Source organism: Arachis ipaensis, chromosome B06 (genome assembly GCF_000816755.2).
Source record: "Arachis ipaensis cultivar K30076 chromosome B06, Araip1.1, whole genome shotgun sequence".
Classification (NCBI taxonomy): Eukaryota; Viridiplantae; Streptophyta; class Magnoliopsida; order Fabales; family Fabaceae; genus Arachis; species Arachis ipaensis.
This window is the reverse complement of record NC_029790.2, coordinates 126839062-126861708: the sequence shown is the minus strand read 5'-3', so window position 1 is coordinate 126861708 and position 22647 is coordinate 126839062. Positions and strand designations below refer to the sequence as shown.

The 22647-nt window shown below is 33.7% G+C and overlaps 3 protein-coding genes across 3 annotated transcripts; 2 read left to right on the top strand and 1 right to left on the bottom strand.

Moving 5' to 3' along the window:
- On the top strand, positions 614 to 2907 carry LOC107605241 (bidirectional sugar transporter SWEET3). The gene is made up of 6 exons (XM_016307044.2): positions 614 to 763; positions 1040 to 1076; positions 1318 to 1540; positions 1667 to 1831; positions 2074 to 2193; positions 2440 to 2907. The coding sequence occupies exons 1-6, from the start codon at positions 727 to 729 to the stop codon at positions 2662 to 2664; spliced, it is 807 nt and encodes a 268-aa protein (XP_016162530.1). The 5' UTR covers positions 614 to 726; the 3' UTR covers positions 2665 to 2907.
- On the bottom strand, positions 4191 to 10093 carry LOC107605242 (endoplasmic reticulum oxidoreductin-2). Its single transcript, XM_016307045.2, has 10 exons — positions 9646 to 10093; positions 9370 to 9501; positions 8074 to 8326; positions 7418 to 7528; positions 6425 to 6543; positions 6009 to 6113; positions 5698 to 5900; positions 5060 to 5183; positions 4658 to 4828; positions 4191 to 4553 (listed from the first exon to the last, which is right to left on the bottom strand). Exons 1-9 carry the CDS (start codon positions 9799 to 9801, stop codon positions 4658 to 4660), a joined length of 1374 nt encoding a protein of 457 aa, XP_016162531.1. The 5' UTR covers positions 9802 to 10093; the 3' UTR covers positions 4191 to 4553.
- On the top strand, positions 11432 to 21538 carry LOC107605243 (ATP-dependent zinc metalloprotease FTSH 11, chloroplastic/mitochondrial). The gene is made up of 17 exons (XM_016307047.2): positions 11432 to 12270; positions 12678 to 12831; positions 14524 to 14616; positions 15048 to 15133; positions 15237 to 15360; positions 16141 to 16260; positions 16828 to 16878; positions 17081 to 17142; positions 17752 to 17809; positions 17915 to 18040; positions 18116 to 18196; positions 18525 to 18654; positions 18771 to 18919; positions 19867 to 20148; positions 20435 to 20524; positions 20637 to 20690; positions 20983 to 21538. The coding sequence occupies exons 1-17, from the start codon at positions 11630 to 11632 to the stop codon at positions 21136 to 21138; spliced, it is 2457 nt and encodes an 818-aa protein (XP_016162533.1). The 5' UTR covers positions 11432 to 11629; the 3' UTR covers positions 21139 to 21538.

The window sequence follows — 22647 nt, the reverse complement described above, 5'->3', positions numbered from 1 at the left end:
CTTAAAAATTATTTTTGATAAATAAAAATACACGAACCACATGACATTTTGCAGTGGCAGAGCCTTGAAATAAATTTTTTTGGGGGAAAATTTTTTTGTCAAATTCCATTCCAAGATGTTATATTTGAATTAAAAAGAGAAATCACAGACAAAATAAGAGTTGAACTTCGTATCACTAAGTTTTGAGTGTAAGATTTGGCCAATTAAACTAATTTCACTCTTTAAAAAAACTAGTACTAAGTGTATTTTTATTCACTTACTCAAATATTAGTATAAACAATATATTCTAAAGATGACATAAAAAAAAATGTTAATGTGACACGTTGGAAATTGTCAAAAACGGATGGTCCAAATCTAGTGCCATCTAGCACTAACATAAGATTCAATAGAAAAATATCTTTTCTCTAAGCTACTAGCTATAACTATAACTATTACTATTAGTGTCCAGAACCAGCATATATTATAGTAGAATTTTTGCATATTAGCCTCTAGTATTTAGCAAGTTGAGCCAAAAGCTTCTTAATTTGAACAGAATATTTTGTGTCCACAATTTATTTTTCTTCTTTAACTTTTTTATTTTTTTCTTCTTCTACAGTAGTATTTTCAACAAGTTATAAATAGAGCATCATCAAGGGTCTTCTAAGTGCAAAATCAAGTATCTTCATTCAATCTAACTTTATAGAGAGAAAGAGAGAGAGAAGAGGAAATTAAATTAAAGAACCAAACATGGCAGAGAGCTTTCGTATGGCCGTTGCTGTTATTGGTACTATTTAATTTCTTTGCATCATTAGCATTATTCATTCTCGCCAATTATTTATTAAACGACAGTTTAATCAAACATATCGAATTATTTAAAAAATTTTAAATATTATCTTCGTATAAAAATAATTGCACGTAAATAGTCCCTTCTTAAAAATCGATTCATTCAAAACTTAATGTACACAAAATTAAGTTCGTATATATTTTAATTATTTTTATTATTATGTCCATCAACAAACCAAAAAAAATGAACTATATCTTGGTATTTTTGTTCTTGCAGGGAATGTTGCTTCAGTGGCCCTTTATGCTGCACCAACGTATATCATTTCATTTCACCGCTATAATTTTACTACTTTTATTTATGTGCAGTTAATTTCATGTGAAGTTAATAGTTGAAAGTTTTTAGATGACAATTTAGTCCATCTGTCAAATTATTTAATAATTCTTATTTATTAACTTCACATGAATTTAATTGCACATAAATTTCTATTTTTTCTCCACCTGAAAAAAAGAAATGATGTTAAGTAATGATGTGTGTTGTTGTTGATGGATGAATAGGGTGACATTTAAGAGAGTGATAAGGAAGAAAAGCACAGAGGAGTTTTCATGCATACCGTACGTAGTGGCACTGCTGAATTGTTTGTTATTCACATGGTATGGATTGCCAGTGGTGAGTTACAAATGGGAAAACTTTCCTCTCGTCACTGTTAATGGAGTTGGGATTGCTTTTGAGCTCTCCTATGTTCTCATTTATTTCTTCTTTGCTTCCCCAAAAGGAAAGGTAACTCATATTATCAATACACACCTAAAATTTTACCCCAAAAAAATAACAAAATTTTCCTCTCTTTACCTGCATGCATGCAAGCATGGACAAAAATTAGAACACGTTTTCTAAAACTCTTTTCAGGTGAAGGTAGCCATGACAACAATACCAGTTCTTATAGTGTTCTGCGCCATCGCAATGGCATCGGCTTTCGCCTTCCCCGGTGACCATGGTCACCGGAAGCTACTTGTTGGCAGCGTAGGCCTCGGAGTTTCTGTAGCAATGTATGGATCTCCTTTGGTCGTAATGGTAAGTTAATTGCTTCAATTCCCACTAAACAATAATAATAAAAATAACTTAAATGGAAACAGAGCAAAGCAAGAAAAGACTAGAGAGTAGGTTCAAATAATACACAAAATAGCAAAAATCCACTTTAATTTATTAACTAGTTTTGAAAGTGCTCTTGATATGTTTTGTCCACTACTTAGAGTTTTGTTTTGATGTGACCAAATTAAATTAAACATATTATAATTTTGATTTTGATTTTTCAGAAGAAAGTGATACAAACAAAGAGCGTGGAATTCATGCCACTACCTTTATCTTTGTGCTCATTCTTGGCGAGTTCACTGTGGCTAACATATGGAATCCTCATTCGGGATATATTCGTTGCGGTAATGTATTCATTAATAATCATATATAATATTCATCATTTTTTCAAAAAATAATAAATTCTACTAAAATAAAATTTTCAGAAAAATAATTTTTCTACAAAATAGTTTCTAAATTCCTCTAATATATGTTTTAAAAATTACAAAACACTTTGAAGTATTTCAAAAATGCTAATATTCCAGTGGTTTTAGTAATTACTAATATTCTTAGAATACTTGATACGACACTTGTTATGTTTGTGATGACAGGGACCAAGTGTGGTTGGAACACCCTTAGGCATTCTCCAACTTGTTCTCCACTGCAGATACTGGAAAAGGAAAGACAATGTGGAACAGCAAAAAGGGGACACAATAGAAAAGTTGGACTTAGAAAAGGGTACTCTTGCAAATAATTATAATGGGGATTTAGTAGGAAAGGGAAATTTGGAAAATAATAATAATGTGACAAACCATAGCAACTGCAATTCTTCATGATCCATGAGACAATTAGCTATGATGATTTTGTTAACAACACCATAGGTTGAACGTTTGAAGGTTCTCAACAATCAAGTTATTTTAAGATTCGGGGTTTATTACTACTATTATTATGTTCATGTTAATTTTCTTGTTTCTTTAGACAACTAAGTTACCCGTGTAATCATCAAAGCTAGTGTTGTGCTAGCGAGTGTATTCATCATCACATAAATTTTATTATACATAGTTCTAATTTTTGTTGCACTTTTTTTTGTCTTTTACTACATTATTGACTTTGATTTGTAACATTTTGGAGGCTTGGTTTGATGCCACATGAGTCTTATCCGAAGAGAATTATACCGGGTTTGGTTCACACATTAGCTAGTAAATAAAAACAGAACCCATGTGTGTGTAAAGAGGAATAGAGGATAGTGTGGGTGTGTTATCATAAATAAATATATATGAAAATTTTAACGAAATGCTTTAAAGTTAATAAGTGGTAAGGAAAATGTTATATGAACCCATTTTTAATATAGACACTATACAAAAGAAAGAGAAAAAAGGAATGGAAAAACAAAAGTTCAAGATAGACGAAAATAAAAATATTGTAGGGCACTAACTCTTTTCTTGTATTAATTTTCTAAATAAAAAGGATTATATTATACTTGTTTTTATATTTTGGGTGGAGATCCTCTCTTATGTGTTTTGGAATTTCTTTTCTTCTTTTTTTTTTTTTAAATCTAACAATGATTTAAAAGTTTAATTGACCATAAACAATTTGTATAAAGTTTCATAAATTTGAAACGAGGAATATATAGGCTAAACAAATTTGGATATAACCGGTGTTTAGCATGAAATGCCTAAGAATGGGCACTATATAGGTGATTTGCAATAATATTAGAGCAAAAAAAAAAGGTTAAGGCATTGTCTGAAAAATAGATGTTTTTAAATTAATAATTAATTTAAGTGAGAGCAAAGACATGAGGGGTAGTGTTGAGAGTATACCATAATTCTCAGATTATATCACAAACACTTGAAAGTTTGAGATTTGTATATGAAAATTCAAGTATTTTCGTTGTTCCTTTTACAATATCATTGAGAAATTTAAACGCACATTTTGTCAAAAGTATAGATGTTCATGTTTTGAAGAGGATCCTGGAAAAATATTTGGCAAGTTCATACAATTCTAAACAATATATGTCATTGATAAAAGTCACTATGCAAGATATGTTTTCAACCTATTCCCAAACACAAACATAAACGTCAATTATCGAGCTATTTATCATTTTATTGAGTTCGAACACTTGCCGTTTAGACTATAATAGGGAAAGTGGGGAAGGATTTGAAGACAACTACAAAATCATACAAGCTATAATAGAGTAGACTATAATAGGGAAGACTATGTTTTCATGCATGTTCTAAATCTTGAGACAATCCATGAACTCGAGTTTCTTGAATACGTCAGTTCTAGTCGAAAAATAAAATAGTATTCTCGAAAATGCTATGCACAGGTAAAAAAATTTAATCTGCAAACGATTCGCACCATATAAGCTAAATCCAATCTAGACTGCTATATAATCCATGCAACAGATTGGATCTTGTGATTCAATTCTACCTTCTTTCTTTTGAGACATTCCCATTTTAAAAATAAAGGTGGGAGAAAATGTAAAAGATGTCTTTTAATACTAAAAATGAAAATGAAAGATGGGCTCACGTCCCAAGTATAATATCTTCTATTAATTTCTATTTTTTTTTTCATTCTTTCTATATTCAAATATTTATTGTCAATGTTTGAGATATTTCACATAGCTTTCACATCCTCGCAAAATTTTGAAACCATGACTATGGTTTCCTTACTACTAAGCCTGGTCATGTGAAAAGTTAACAACAGAACTGTCACCAATTACATCCTGCATATACCACAAGCAATGCTTTCTGTGTTAGCTTAGAACAACACCAGAAAAAGAGAATGCAAAAACCTCAGGCAAAATATATTCAAAAGAGAGAATGTTACCTATGATTTAAGCAGTTGGGACCAAACTTTTTTCAATGAGCTAATCAATGTTGGAGATCCTTCCACGATTCTTTCAGCTGCAGGTCCCATTTCATTGGCAATTTTCACAGATTCTGAAAGTCGGTTAAGAAGATTCATCAATGCAATCACTTCATTCCTTTGCAACTGTAGCTGAAGAACATCAAATTAAATTGTATTGGTCACTCAATCATATTATGCTGGATTTCTTTAAATGAAAAATATGCAAGTGATACTGAGTGTTGTTAACACCATGAATGCTCCTCAACTATCAAATGATGCGCTTATGAGAATTATAACAAGGTCAACATAGAAGCATTGATTTCAGGCTACGTGCAAAAAGGGCAAGAACAAGAACTCAAAAGGTCCAGCAAATGTACTTACTGTTCGACCTAGGTTTTCTTGACCATCGTCCGAGAAGAGAATCTTTAATGCAGTCCCAAGACCGAGAACCTGAAGCTTTCCCCATAATCGACACTTCTCGCATCCTACACAATCCATCAGTGCACTGCATTCCACAAATTGATTATTAAATTGATGGCAAGATATATGGACGGAAGCAAAGAGTAAATAAAATTAAACAAGTAAAATCATAATAAAAGGAATGTAAGAAGAGTCTGACTGCTTTCGGACCCTGAAAAGTTAAATTCAGCACTTGAGAAGTCCAGCCAAACCCCCTCCCATCCATCAGGAGGTGGAAATTTGGAAAACGATGCTTCAGAAAGAGAAATCAAGATTCCAAAACACAAAATATGTCGAAAGGTAGAAACATATTACTGGCTTAAAACAGAGATGGGGTAAATTTGAGTAAAATACAACTATATATCCTTTCCCCAGAAACTTTTGCAAACCTAATATAAAATATTTGAAAATAGAGCAAATTCTAAAATTGCTAACCAATCATTCAAAATAATTCGGCTACATAAAGCTGTTCAGAATGGAGTAAATCACACCAAAGCACTAAGTTATCAGTGGATAATGGTAAGGCCAGCAATATGTCCAGCAGTTGCTATACACAGTACCTGATGTTTCTGAATTGATGTTGAATTTTCTGTTTTAACTCAGGTCCACGTTGGCCTTTCCACAGCTTAGCTTCATCAAAAGGAACTGGACATGCAGCTTGAAGTTCAGGGTTGTAAAGTAGCTGTTTTATCAAGGATTGTGTCTTAAGATCCTCAATAGGGTTACCAGTATCATACTCGGCCTGTTCCAGATAATCTGCAGCCTGAAGTGGTATTCAGTTGAAAGTTAAATCCAGTATTTCTAAATGATGAAATATTATGATTGATCAAGTGAATTACTATAATTTTGAAGCTGGAGAATTTTCACTCACTTTTGTTACTGCTCGAAGGACAAAGAGAAATGTGAAGTACAGATTTCTGACCCGATCAGGGTATTTATGGACTCGGTCATACAACAAGCTAAGATTTTGGCCCCACTAAATAATTAAAGAGAGAGAAGTAAGTTAGACACTCTTATCGAGTAATATTTAGATTACAGAGTACTGTATTTAACATAGACGAAGTTTAGTGCATTAAAAGATCACTAACTTCAGTGTGCAAGCCACAAGGTCCATTTTATCGAAAGAAAATTAATGAAACTTCACAGCAGCATAACATAAACCAAATAGCAGCCTATTTAAAATATTAAATAGGCAATGAAGTGCATAAATGATAAATCCTCAAAACTATAAATGTTTAATTCCAACAGAAATTAAGCTACTGCTGAGAAGAGGAGCCTGAGATTTACCAAATTCATAGCTTCATCAAGTAGATAATCAGCAGCTATGTGTACTGAAATGGAGGAGTGAAGGCCTGATATCAATTTATACAAAATCTTTTCCTCCTGGCATAATTCTTCAGATGGATCTGCAGAAGAAAATTTTCTCAATAACAAGGGATGCAAATTAAGATAGCCAAGTCTGAGCAGCTCCATATAAACAGATCAATTTCAATGTGCCATAGGTTGTAGAGAAAAGATGTCAACAATTTTCATTATCAGATTAAAGATATCTTTTTGTGAAAAGAAATGGAAGATATAGCATGACTAATGATAGTCTAATATCCATTATCCACTCTTAAAGTTACAAACAAGATAGATGATTGCTGGAAAAAAAATAAAAAATAAAAAGTAAGCAACATAAGAAGAAGTAGAGATTAAAAAAATACAATGGTAATTTTTACGGTCATTAGTCTGTTGATACATTACTCGATAAGAGGAAGAAAAGGTATTATCAAACTAACTAAACCTTAAAGGATTCTTATATTACTAGACAGGTTTAACCCTACATTATAGAAGTTCGCTGGTTCTGAGAATTTATGCCTCATTAAAGTAAGAGCTACAGTAACACAACTACCACAATTCACTGCTGAAGGGATTGGGACAAGCATTCTGGGCTCAAATGGTAAAAGCAAATATGAATAAGGGAAGTGTGCAGGCGTGGTGAGGTATATATGTGTTGTGTGCTTCATCTTAACAGAATCAGTGTGAGAGGAGTGGGGTATAAAATGGGAAACAGAAGTGAAGTTAGTGAGGAAAATATTAATATTGGGAGACACTGAGTTGCTACAGTGCTCAGAACTTGTATCTCTCTGTTTCTGTTATATGCACTTTCATATTTTTCCTGGTTTATAATATCTGTGGGTTCCTATCAATTTCACAGTACAAATTTCAAGGATTTGAAAACAAAAGATGAAAAGAAAACTAGAGTTTAACTGCATAAGCTTTTGGAAGATAACTTACATTTGGGGCAGTTTTCAGAGTAGACAGCATCCCATATCCTTCTTGCAGATGGACCAGTGTAACCAGTGTACCTTTCGGGATTCAATTGGAGATTCACATATGTCATCTCATCTACAAATAAAACATATTTCAATGAGATGCTTGTTTTCCAGAAAGAAGTTCAGAATAAAATTATTGAACTCTGATATGCTGACAACATAGAAAGTACTATGCAGTATGCAGGAATTCTATGTTGCCACATATCATACAATGTTAAAAGACTTAATTTGAAGTGAATAATTATTACTACAATGACGTGGCACCTTGCTTTCGGATCAATCATTAAATTGAAAATTAAACATTAAGAGTGCGTTTGATTTGCGTTTTCATTTTCTGTTTTCATTTTCAGTGTTTTCTGTTTTCTGGATTTTATGAAGTGAAAAGTGAAAACAGAAAACATTGAAATGAAAACAGAAAATAAAAATGCAAACCAAACGCACTCTAAATATTTTGGGCCATGAGGTAGGTCAAACAGAAACTATCAGCAAATTGGATCTCACCCAATTTGTTTATCAATACTACTCCAATGTTTCAGTATTGATATCTGATTTCATAGGAGCACCTAAAACTATGTCTGAAAAGAATTTATATATAAATTAATATCTACAGTGGCTCACCATTGTCGGTCTCATCATCATTTGTCCAGGGATTGTCTATTTCTGTCCATCCTCTGAAAGCTTTACTATCTAATGTACGGTCAACAGCTGCCTCAGGTTTTCCTTCTTGACAAACAAGGTCATTTAGTGAAAGGCGACCAGGCTTCTTGAATGACTCGGGGAACTCATTTTCCGGACATTCACAAACACTACAATCTCGCAACCTACACATGCCATCATCGGGCCAAAATGGACAGTCACACCATAACTTGACCTGCAACAAATACCATCAAACAGCCTTTAGCACAGGAAAAACATAAAGGTTGATAACACAATATAACATGCAACGAAGTGGTTAGCATCAATAGCATGCCCACACTATGTGCATCATTAGAGGTATCTTTTAACTATTTGAGTACAATAGTTGCATAATATCATGAGTGCCTCCTTGTTCTCAATAATAATCTTCCCAAACCAACATCACCCAATAACATGAATATTATTTTCAAACTTGAGGATAGCAAATTCAATGTTTTAAAATCCATTATGCAGGTAGCATAGTTTCAACTGAAGGCCAACAATAATGTAGAAGGATTTGCATGTGCTCCACATATGAATCAGAACTTTCATGTCTACCTAACAAGAGTTTTATGCCATTTCTTGAGTCATCTGGTTTCTTCAGCTCTGTTCAGCTGTATATCTTATTTTTAATTCCTAGCTCATACCTCAACACAACCTTTCCACTTGAAAAACCTACATGTAAGCCTAAAGCACTCTATAAAGTCAAATCATTAATTTGGAAAACTTAGATCAATAGAATTAATACCAATGACTTCTTGCAGGTTCAAAGGCCAAGTAAGGTTATTGCCCTTGATGTATTTGTTATGTGTGGGACAAATTGAAAATCAATTAGACAAATGTTTATGCATTGTCCTATGGGTGCTTTCTGATGGAATTCCATGTTTCTCATCTTTGGTGAGTGTTGGGTGTGCCTTGCAAGTTTAAAACCTTAGCTCAGTTCCTTTTTTTTTTTTTTAATATTTGTTTTGTTTGCATCACACTAATCTTACGGTCCTGGATACAGTATTTCGACCATGATAAAATTACAGCAGTTTTTATAGATGTGGTTCTCTCTAATTTCTACAAGAATTTGCACACAAAAAATACATAATAAGACTAGAAGTTCCTCTTCCAACCTAAAGGTTTTGGATTTTATCATATTTTAATGTAACCAAGAGAATCAACACATCGAGGATTCGGATCTTAGTCAATAGGAAATTCAAGAAAAATGTATACAAGAAGTAACAAGAAGCAAACCTTAAAATATCGAAAAAATGGAGTTTTCACAAGCTCTTGAAGGGATGGGTGTAACACTCCCTCATTAAGACGATTCACAGTTTCATAGTCACAACAACAATCCTCCACCATGCCACTATACTTTGGTTCACCCTGCGATCAAGAAAAAACAAAAATTAACCAATGACACTACTGAAACAAAATCAACTATAAGAAAGTTATCAAGTCACACAGCAGAAAGTCAAAACAAGAATTTCGAAAGAAACTTCAAATGTGGGTTTAGAAAAGTGAAATTACCGGGGAACAGGGACATGCACTGAAGAGAGGAATTCTTGAAGAAGTTTTGGAAGACATGGTCACGGCAACAAAGACGCCGACAAGAGCAACCGCCACACAAACCCATCGCAAACCGCTATCCTTCTTCTTCTTCTTCTCAATTTCCTTCTTCACCATCACCCCCCTCGACCTCGACCTCAATGCACCCAGAAAAACAACCAGTGAGAGAATCGCGGGGTTTCTGGTGGAAATCAGAAACAATTTCCACCTGTTACAATGTGCGTTGGTCCAATAGAAAGAATGGCAATCGATCCGTTGAAAGTAAGAACCCTAAGATACCAAATTCAAAGCTTGTTTTTGCTTTACTACTAGTCTCTGTGTTTGTGTTGTGTGTGTATTTATTATGACGAAGAGTCGAAGAGGTAACAAAACGGAGGTGTTAGTTGTGACGTGCGAATGTGATGGCAAGTAGGGAGTTGGGAGTGCGGTTTGGTTCGGTTTTAAGGAAAAAAATCATTCGATTCGAATGTCTAGTTTATGTGTGGTGTGGTTTAGATTGGAGGAATATTTTTTAAAAATTCAATCTGATCCGATCTGATTATAAGCGGTTTGGATTTGCGGTTCTTTAAATAAAAAAATTAAATATATATAACAAGTTTTAACATCAAATTTTAAATAATCAACAATGATATAACAAGTCTTAACATATCTTAAAAAGTCAATGATAACATAACAATAGAAATAAAATTATAGGTTAGTTAAAATAATAAATAAATAATATTTTAAATATAAAATATTTATTAAATAATAATAATACATGAATAATAGAAAAATATATAACAAATTAAATATGTTATAAATATAATTATAAATATAATAATAAAATAATAATATTATAGCACATTGTGCAATTTAGATTGGATTGAATCGCTTATGAAAAGTAGATCCAAAATCTGATCTTTGTAAAAAATAAAAGCCAATCAAATTTGAATTAGTGTGATTTTAATCGATTTTTGGTCCGTATTGGATTGGCGATTTAATTTGGCGGTTTGAACACCCCTTATGGCAAAAAATGAAAACTGGGGCGCTGTTAATGGTGCCAAACGGTGGGCAGGAACATTCCAAGAAACATTACAAGTCAATTTCTTACACCGTTGGAAGTTGAAACACTGTGGGCCCCATCCAAGGCAAACTTGTTTGGGTCAAGGCTTTCTTGTTGGGGTAGAAAGAGGCCCACAGGCCCAGAGACAATTCTATGAGAAGGAGACTACCTATCTGCTCTCTCGTCCATAGCAATTAGATATTTTTTATTTAAATTTTTATTATTACTAACTTAGGAATTTTATATTTTTTAATAACTGTCTAATTTTTATTAGCGAGACATGAATGAAAACACAAAATATCGCACTATACTTTTCAAAGAGTTTAATTTTAATATTTTGATAGTGTAATTTGTTTTTTAACAATTATTTATGTAATTAATAAAAAAAATATTTTTATTGATATAATATTACATAATTTAATGACGTGTAAAATAATTTTATGGTGAGAGTACACCAAAAAAAACATAATATAATTCACTTACAAATATTAGAGTTTCATTTTTTTTTTTTTATCAAAGATAGATATTCGAATTCGCAATCTCTTAATTGAATATACAGAGATTATGCTATTTGAGCTATTACTCATTTACTAGAGTTTCACTTTTCACTTTTTGCAATATAATTATTTAGATGTATATTGTTATTGCATATTTAAATAATTTAAAAATATTTTTATGAGCAACAATGCATTTTCGCTGCCAAATAAAAAATCTATCGAGAGACACATACACTAAAAATCCGAAGCCGGCGCCAAGTTCACTCCCTGGAAATGGCTGGATAAGGTTGCTTCCGTCTTCTTCTTCCTCCAATCTTCTTTCTCTTTCTCTCACAACGCGCACGGATAATAAGAGAGGGGAAGAGACACATTCACTGATAATTCACAAACCCTAACACGGTCCCAAATGGCCACGCTTCAAGCTTCTCTTCTCTCTAAACCTTCCCTCCCATTCCCATTCTCATCTTCATACCCTTCACTTCGCCGCAACACAATTCTCTCTTTCCACTCCCTCACCTCATCCCATCCCCACCTCTCGCGCCTCCGCTCCCGTGTCCCCTGCACATTCCGCCCCGACAACAGCATTACCTCCTCTTCCGAACCCCAACCCAAACCCCAACCTCAATCCCAATTAACTAACTCCGAACCAGATTCCGCCGAACCTGATGCCGTTGACACCGGCGAGGTTCCAAATTCAAATTCAACGGAGGAAAAGATTGCAGTTTCGGATTGGAATGAGTCAAGTTTGGAACTTAGTTCCGAGAGTGTAGTGTCTGGCAGCGACAGTGAGGGGAAGAGTGCGAATCTGAAGAAGAAGAAAGATGAGGAGGGTGGTGGTGTTGGTTCCAGGTTGCCATTTTTGGTGTTTCTTCTTGGAATTTGGGTGAAAGTGAGAGAAGCGGTGAGAAGGGCATTTTCGGAATTTTTTGATTGGTGGCCGTTTTGGCGTCAGGAGAAGCGGCTGGCGAAGTTGATCGCCGAGGCCGAGGCAAACCCGCAGGATGCCGAGAAGCAGAGTGCTCTGTTTGTTGAGCTCAACAAGCACAGGTGTGTGGCAGTGAAGTGTTGGAACCAAAAAAGAAAAAAAGAATTGTTTACTGATTAATGAATAATGAATGAAAGAATGAATGCATGGGGTTTGCATGCTGAATTAATGAACTTTCTTGAGCCAAGCTTGTTTAGTTTTGACATTCCTGGGATCTTGGTGTTTATCTTTTATTTACTTGCTTGTTCAATTGATGATGATGTATATCATAATTCTACAGATAATTTTGGAAAAAAGTGATAAAGAAAAGAAAAGAATATATATATGTATTTGGGGAAGTTTAGTTCTTTGACTTGGAAGTTTTGTGTTTAAATTCATATATGGTTTCTTTATTTCCTTTTTTTTGTTAGTTCAAATGCAGATATTTATAAGATTTTCATCTCTTTTTGTTTTTTGTTTTTTTTCCTAGTCCTGAGTCTGTCATCAAGCGATTCGAACAAAGGGATTGTGCTGTAGACAGTAGAGGAGTCGCAGAGTATCTTCGAGCTCTTGTAATGACTAATGCTATCACCGAATATCTTCCAGATGAGGAAATTGGAAAGCCTTCTAGTCTTCCTACTCTGGTAATTGCTTTCATGTAATTTATATTATTGTTCTTTCTCTTTTTCTGTCTGTGTTTAATTCATGATGCCTCAATTTTTGTTAGTGGGTTTGGAAGAGTGCATGGCATCTAGTTTAGGGTTAATATTAGTCTGTCTAGAGGAATTGTTCTCTTTTCTTGCTTGCAATTATCATTTAACATATTGAGATTGTGTCGCGTCATTCAAATTTCATCTGCGACTATTTTGATCATAATGCTCAAATGACGTTTGTTTCATGGTGCTGGCAAACTGCATTATCAAAAGGAAATTTCTTTCTTATTAAGTTGCAAGTTTCATGAAGGACTGCTTTTATCTTGTTTTTGTCTTTTGCATTGATTCATATGGTTCAAATTGATTTTTTTATTAACCAATCTGGTATTTTTCTGATTTGTTACTTTGTATGATCCTATTCTTATATGATGTACTTGATGACATTACTGATTATGTAAATTTGGATACTCCTATTATTATTACTAGTGAAAGTGCCTATTAATTCATATTTTTAAAGAACAATACTAATTATTTTATTTAGAGTTAATTGTTTTATCACGTATATACCTCTCAATGACTCAATGTTAGTAAAAGGGGTATAACTGAACAAAAGTAACTATGATAAAAGTTTGTCTTAACACCTTTAATTGGTATTAGAGAAGTTAGCCCTTAATGTTAGTGAACATAATTGGGTAAAAGTATTGTGAACAATTTTTCCCCCCAACCCAGTTATTAGTATTGGAGATTATTTTCATTATGGACATGAAAATTTGGATTACTTAGTGATGAAATTATGTGCTGGACAAGATAGAATAAGGAATAAATGCAGCAAGGAGAAAGTTGAGATAGAAATTATTGTGGAAAAGCGATGTCCAAAACTTGCCTTAGATCGTTTGATCATGTGGTAGAAGGCATATTAAAACACTCTTAATGAGAGTAGTTCAACTAGAGGATGTTCCAACAGCTACAAGTAGAGGGAGGCTAAGAAAAACTACAATGGCTTTACCTTAGGAAATCGTCATGTCATTTGATCCATGGAACCAAGTAGTAGAACAGGGTCGTCTTGTCAATGTCTAAAATGAAATCTTCAAGTTGTATTTATTTCTTTATTTTTTTTATTTCTTATTTATGATAGGACAAAAAAATTTTATTGGAAAAGAAGATAATATACAGAAGAGGATGAGGCATCCTCACATATGCAAAAAACATAGCTAACCCATAATTCCATAAAGGGATAACCTATGTAACAAAAGCATGCCAGTCCCTTTGAATATAAGAGAGAGAAATTCTGTGATACATACCATGTGTTAAGCGCCAAACGAATGCCAAAATAGTAATCCTACCTCAAATGAACTCACTAATTGAAAGGAATTGTTAAAAAACTCCAGAATATCTACCAAGCCTTTTCTGGTCTGAAATATGTCCTTTTCCTTTTTCTCATTAAATTCATGATGGGTTTTATAATGGATCCTAAATGATAATTCTTACAGTGCTATTCTTTTTAATCGCTTCTTATTTAATGTGACCCTTGTGCTCCTGACGCTCTTGTTATTTGAAAATAATATTTTGAATTTTGGAAATTTCGCCGTGCCAAGATGAACTTTAAGGTGATTATAATAACAGCCTCATAGTTTACTTGTATTATAGTGTGGGCCACTAAATGGTCAACATTTTTCTTTTCAGTTGCAAGAGTTAAAGCAGCGTGCATCAGGCAATGTAGATGAGACTTTTCTTAGCCCTGGAATATCTGAGAAGCAGCCATTACATGTGATAATGGTAAAGTTTATTGCAAAATATGTTATTGTATGCTTTGCACATTTAGTGATTAACGTCTTAGTATTATTGAAATAGGTGTGCTTTTGTTTTACATCTTAATAAATTTAATTTTCTTAGTATTATTCTATTTTAGCCTTAGAACAACGGTTGAGTTGTCTCTGTATTACTTCAAAGTCACGGTTTCATGTCGTGGAATCAGCCACTGATGCTTGGGCACAAGGCTGCCTTATTCTGTTTTTCTAATAAGTCATAATTTCAGATTCTATAAAATAGTCAAAAACTGATTTTAGTATATTATGTTCCTAATCTATCTTCTTGAGGAAAAATCTTTAGAAAATGCATTATTCACCCATAGTTAATCACTCTCCTTACTGACTTTGATTCTTTGTTCATTCTTGGAATCTCTCATAGTTGTTTTATTTTTTTTTTAGGTTGATCCAAAAACTTCAAACAAATCACGTTTTGCTCAAGAGCTCATTTCGACTATTTTGTTTACTGTTGCAGTGGGATTGGTCTGGTATGAGCCTTTACTTTCTTTCTCTCCATCTATGTCCGTGTGTAGCATATAGCATAAACTCTCATGTGTAGATTACTTATATTACGGCTTTATTTCTCTTCAGGTTTATGGGTGCTGCTGCACTTCAAAAATACATAGGAAGCTTGGGTGGCATTGGAACATCAGGTGTTGGGTCAAGTTCTTCCTATGCCCCAAAGGAGCTAAACAAAGAAGTTACGCCTGAAAAGGTTAACTTGTTAATCTTGTCTAACTAAAATAGATTTCTATTGAATTTTTTAAAATAGCTAATTTGCTTAATTCTATATATAAGGGCCTGGCATCTGAGATAGAACAAATTCACACACACAACAGAATTGAAGCAAACAGTGGGTCAATCCAGGTGATTGCACCCCTGAAGTAGTATTATTGAATGAGAAAAAGTGCAGAAATACAAGAACAGTAAGATAGATTGGCTGAGAGTTGGACAGCCAGCCTCTCTCCTAAGCCTAGCCTGATCTATTCCTTTCTTTTTCCATGCCCTCTCACTACTTCCCACAACCCTTTATAGTTCCTACCTCTCTCTCATAACAGAATGCTCACTCTCTCTCACTCACTTTGCAGCTAGGCAAGTTAGTTACAAAACCCACCCTAGCCTATAATTCACTCAATTACAGTTAGGTCCCTAATTTCTAACAAGGTGGGTACATAACACTATATTTTAGGAAATTTAGATGATTGAATAACTTTGGGAGATCAGGATCAGCTAAACAATTGTGCTGTTATTGAGTATTTTGGATGAGACCATTGTAAATGCAATATATATATAAGTAGGATGATGTGTTTTGCACTGGTAATGAGGAGGGAGGTCTACTGTTGTAGTTTTTTAATACTAACAAATGATTCATTTTGAATTTCCTTATTTGTTGCATAGGTAATGTGTATTGCATGCTGAAAATATCACTAAATCAGAAATTTGGTGGTACTCATGATCTTTTGGTTTAATCCCTCCCCTAAAATTAATCTTCCAGAATGTCAAGACATTCAAGGATGTGAAAGGTTGTGATGATGCAAAGCAAGAACTTGAGGAGGTTGTGGAGTACTTAAAAAATCCCACCAAGTTTACACGCCTTGGAGGAAAGCTGCCTAAGGTCTGAGGATTCTTTTTAATCTTTTCACGTGATAGCTTTTGATTACAATTCAGTTTCTAGTTCAAACTTATTTGATTGTTGTTTCTTAGTCAGCACACCTAAGTATCCACCCTTGTTTTCTAGTTGATAGGACCCTATGTAAATTGTTCTGTTCCTCAGATGCCTTGGAGGAAAGCTTCCTTGGTCTGAAGAATTTCTTTCTATTATTTTGTGTCTTTATGTTGGTTTCTAGCTGATGCCGTTTTTTTCGTATTTCATCTTGTAGTTTAAATTCACATGATTCTTGTTTCTTAATCAGCAGAACTATGTTTTCAGTTCCACCCATGCTTTTTGGTTAACAGGGTATTTAATCCCTCTTTTTATACAATTTGTTTTCACACAATAACATGCATATATTTGTTTGGTCATCATAATATTATTGAATTCTTCTTATTTGTTTTCATGTCATCTTATGCCGAGTAATATGCTTGTCTGATGGTAAAATCATGTTTTCTAGAGTTCATTATTTGTTATTTGCATATCTCTAGTTTATCAAGTGCCAGAGCCTCAGCTTTCCTTTTTTTTCAGGGTATTCTCTTGACAGGGGCACCAGGAACCGGAAAAACTCTTCTTGCCAAGGTTATTTACTTTCTGTTGATATATTTTATTATAGCTTTTAATCCATGTGCTTCTGGTATTTATTTTTAATTCTTGATGTGCCATGTTGTTATTGTTATGTGTTTAGGAAGTTCTTGGCAGGATATATCTGGACATTGGTTCTTGTATCTCAATTTGATAATTCTTACTTCTGATAGTGTTTGCTTTATCTGGGACCTTGAAGGCTATAGCTGGAGAAGCCGGTGTGCCGTTTTTCTATCGGGCAGGGTCTGAATTTGAGGAGATGTAGGTCTTCTTTTGTTTCTATATTTATGTCTTAAGTTTGAGCATTTAACACATTATATATTGTCTTGAGATTGGAAACATGATACTGGAATATAATGAGCTAACATTATATATTCGTCTAGTATATGATGCATAAACAATATCGCTGTTGAGAGATTGGAAAGGCTATGCTACATAGATAGCTTTACTTTTGATTGGTATTTGCTCTTGCAAGGGGATCTATTGCCCTCCATCTTGTATTATTCTTCTTTCGTCGTAATTCTATTCTGCTTTTATTCAAATATAAATTAAAAGGCTGGGAGAGTAGACAGATGTAACTGTAGGAATAGTAAAAAGCTAAAACTGCATGGTGATTCATCTATTGTTATATGAAAAACATTTAGTATGTATGATTTTCTGCTGGTTGTGATGAAATTATTTTAAATGTCAGAAATGTCCTCTATTTTTCATGTGTCCTCTTAATAACAATACAAAGTGTAATCTTTATTCCTTTTGACAATTGCAATTTGTAATAGTACGTCTGGAGATACATTACAGCCATATGTTATCACATTAAGGCATGTTGTGAAATGATAGCTAGGCATGATAATTTTGATATCACTTTCTCAGGTTTGTTGGAGTTGGTGCTCGACGTGTAAGATCTTTGTTTCAAGCAGCTAAGAAAAAGGTTTGTTTTGATCAACATTCTCGTAGAATTTTATGTTGTTTTGGTTTACTTTGTAGCAGGCCCTTTTGTTCTGAATGTGGAATACTTGGTCTTATATTTATGTAGGCTCCTTGTATCATTTTCATTGATGAAATTGATGCTGTTGGATCAACAAGGAAACAGTGGGAGGGTCATACTAAGAAGACATTGCATCAGTTACTTGTTGAAATGGATGGGTTTGAGCAGAATGAGGTATCCTGGAACAATTTCAAGTGTAAATGTTCCTCGTTGCTTTTGGCAAATTTATTAATAATTTTTATCTTCCAGGGAATAATATTAATGGCAGCAACAAACTTGCCTGATATTCTTGATCCAGCTTTAACAAGACCCGGTAGATTTGATCGCCATGTAAGTACTGTTATACCTTTTGGCCACTTTTATTTCTCTGCTCTAATAGTATTCTTTATCCAAACTAAAACTTCAAAAAATAAATTTCCAAAGAAACCTTACAATATACCACTACGAACTTGCTAGAGTTGCTCAATTATCATTGTTGTGTATTTGATGGATCCTAAACATAAGTTTCCTTCTGCAATGTGAACCTGTTCAATCCTTTTATCTAAGCCTGATCATGTTATAGGAACTTGTTGAACTATATCGAATTAGTGTGCTGGAGGTTTACATTACTTAACTGAATACATAAGGTAAGACGACTAACATATATTTCCAAATCCAGATTGTTGTACCAAACCCAGATGTACGTGGTCGGCAAGAAATATTGGAGCTCTACCTACAAGATAAACCTCTGGCTGATGATGTAGATGTTAAAGCGATAGCCCGTGGTACCCCAGGATTCAATGGGGCAGGTGAACTGTTATTGAATTTTGTTTGACATTATATTTATTTCAAAATATCTTGAATCTTATCCCTCTTCAAGATCCTGTCAATGATGATCTCTGTTTTATTTATTCCTTTAAATTAGATCTTGCAAACCTGGTAAACATTGCTGCCATTAAAGCTGCGGTTGAAGGTGCAGAGAAACTAACAGCTGGACAATTGGAATTTGCAAAAGACAGAATAATCATGGGTACAGAGAGGAAAACAATGTTTATATCAGATGAATCTAAAAAGGTATGTGTATATGCTTGGAATATGATTTACCACATCAAATTATGTATTGTGGTTATATGATCGTAGTGAACCACAGTTTTTGAAGCCAATCTCCCTAAGTATTGATGTACAGTTCCAGTTCATATCTAACTTATGCCATTGGATGATATTCAGATTCACAAGTGAAAGAAACACTTCTCTTGTACCTCTTGTAGGTGGTTGGAGTGAAGAAAATAAGCACAATACATCCTCACATACAGTAGACAGAGCTAAGACTTGTAATGATACACCATGTAACAAACTAACAATGCATGCCGATCCCTTTGAAATTTGAATAGCAGCTACTGGACCACCACCAGACAAACTACCAGCCATGCCATCCTAACTTGCTTTCCATAGTGTTGCAGTTCAAGAAAGTACTGGAGAATAGTATGGAGGAACTTGGATGTGATATGTTACAAGTTACAAGTAAATGTGGAAATTATGATCCTGTGTTTGACGTGTGGATCTGGTGGGACTTGCTTTTAGTTCTAGTAGTTGGAATGTCTGCTAATCATCACGACTGAAGATTTCTATAATTGGTAGTGGGCATAATGATTCGAGATAAAAACATAGCTACAGGTCTAAACTTGCTTTGACAAGTAGCACTCTGCAAACGGCACACAATGCCATTGATATTCACAGGAAAATATATGCGACTATTTATGAGGCAATAATAATGTGTTTGAGCCGTTTCGTTAGACACTCCCATGATATATGAACCTGATGTACCAAGTCACGTTGCTTTCCAATTTTCATAAGAGTCTAATATTGTGTATAATAATATTTCACCTCATATAGAAAATTTTCAAATAATGTAAAAAACATTGTTCATAGAATAATAGCTTTAGTTTACAGTTATTCAGTTAATCAAATATTAATATTATAGTTGTTTGCTTATGTATGCCACTGTTATTCCTGAATTTCAGCTCACTGCTTATCATGAGAGTGGCCATGCAATCGTCGCCCTTAACACTGATGGTGCACATCCTATCCACAAGGCAACAATCATGCCCCGCGGCTCTGCTTTAGGGATGGTTACGCAGCTTCCATCAAGTGATGAGACATCAATTAGCAAGAAACAGTTGTTAGCTCGCCTTGATGTATGTATGGGAGGAAGAGTTGCAGAAGAGCTTATATTTGGTCATGATTATGTCACAACTGGAGCAAGTAGTGATCTTCACACAGCTACTGAACTTGCCCAGTATATGGTAATTTTCAGCTTCCTATTCAAGTGATGTCTCTGGCTATATGTCTCTGTTTCGTAGGCTGGTATATATTGGTTACAGAGGCACTTTAGAGTTGTGTCCTTTAACTGCTTGTACATTCCTTTCAGTGATGGTCAATTGTTACTTTGGAAGTTGGATAACTACTTGTAACACAAAGACAGACCTTTCCTCTCACTAAAATGAGTGATTGGATGCTTCTGTTTGTTGTTTTAAATAGATCCAAATCAAATGTTCTTATTATCCATTTTTTCATCCTTCTCTGCAACAGGTTTCAAATTGTGGGATGAGTGATGCAATTGGACCAATTCATATAAAAGAGCGGCCAAGTTCTGAAATGCAGTCGCGTATAGATGCAGAGGCAAGTGTTATGAATCTACTATCTATCTATCGTCTAAACCATTTTGACTTTGAAATATTGTTTCATTTCTTAAATGAAAAAACCACAATGCTTAAATTTACTTGTTCTGCAGGTTGTAAGACTTCTTAGAGAAGCATATGATCGTGTGAAAGCCCTTTTGCGGAAGGTTTGTCAAGTTGATTTTGTTGTATCTTTTATATGTTAAGATGATGAAGGAAAGAAATTACGAAGTTTAGCAGATCAAGAATCCTCTTCAATGTAAGAGTAAAAGTGTATAACACAATGCCACAGGGCCAAAGGAAGAGATCAATAGAACTTAATGGAATTAGGTTTATATACTAATAAAATGTCTGGCTGTATGAGCATAGCTATATGATGATGATTAAAAATATGTGATCAACCTTATACAGCATATGGTATATGCTGGTCGCTGGTGCTAATAACTGTTATTTCTTCAGCATGAGAAGGCATTGCATGCGCTGGCAAATGCATTACTCGAGTACGAGACACTGACTTCAGAAGAAATCCGGCGAATACTTCTACCATACCAGGAAGGAAGACTATCAGAACAACAGGAACAAGAAGCAGCAGAGGGGGACCTTGTACTGGTGTAATCTTTCTCTCCACTTCCTGTCTGTTACTTCTAACAAAAGGGGAAGTTCTGTACAGTATACCTAGAATCCATACAGGTATTTTTTATAATCCAGTTTCTGCAGTGTCCCCCTTCATTGTGCATGTTATGATTATCATAAGATGCTTATAGGAAGTAATTTATACATCTTTGGTTACTCTGAAGCAACTAGTCGTCCTGCACACAATGACAATTTCCTTCTGTTGCTGAGAGCAATATTTTTTAGAGAGAACTATGTATTTGTAGAAATATGTTTATTGAACATTTTAAGATTTGTGTTAATTAGTCTGCTCATTCATTTCCTTATCTAATTGTTTATTATGAGACCCAAAGTGTAATTTTGGCAAGGTTAATTTGCCAATTAAATGGATATGATAGACAAATAAAATCAAGTGATCTATGCCTTTTCTGAATTTTAATTAAAAATGTTTCGAATGTTCAACTGTTGTTCTCTAATTCAATTTACTACATGCTTAATTCTGCCTCAGCGGAAAACTAATTGATAATTAAGGGATTGTTTGCCAGTTGGGATTTCAGAGGAGATAAAGAATGGTTTGTAATACAAAAATTCAAAATTTAACTCAACCTTCTTTCGTCTTTATTTTCCTCCAAAACCCAAACTCACAAAAACCCCAAAGTGGGTTCGGTTTATACCATCTTGAAGATTTTATTGGATTGATAGAGTGGTAATGGAGTTTAGATCTACGATCAATTATTCTTTGGCGTGTTAAATTGGAGGATATTGTGGCAACTAAAGAAAAAGTGTAGTATATATTTTGATTGAATTATATTTAGAAATTTAATAATTTTTTATACCATTGTTGATTATAATGGCATACNACTTTGTCCCCTTTTTGTTGCTTTTCTTTTTCTTTCTTTTCTATTTTTTTCTTTTTATATATATATTTTTCTTTTTGTTTTGCTTATATTTTTTTTCTTTTCAAGTTAAAATATACTAGTGTTAAACCCGTGCGATGCACGGACTTATATTTTAATTTAACATGATAAATTAAAAATAATATTTTATAATCATAAATTTTTTGAATTTAATACAACATTATCATCGTGTATTTCAAGTCTAAATCGAAAAGGATATATGAGAATAAATAGTTGCTAGAATTGGAGTGACAATATTTAGTTACTCTTAATTAATTAAGCTAAATAAATGGGAAATAATGTTAGGCTAATGTTAATTAAGCTATAACATTCAATGTGTAAATCAAATTTTAATTTTATATATAATATTATTTTATTCTCCAACAGCCTAAAATAAAAATCCTCAACAAATTTGATTTTCCTTGTTTTACTTTACTTTCTAGTTTCTACTTCCTTTTTCTTTCCCTTTCGTCCAAACAAAGTCTATACCTTTTGTCATGGGAAAGACATTTCCGCAAATGGACAAACAGAAGGTTAGTTTGTAATAAACAGCACCAAGCGGGGGCCATTTATTGATACAACCATTTTTTTAAAAAAATTCACTAACAAATTAAAT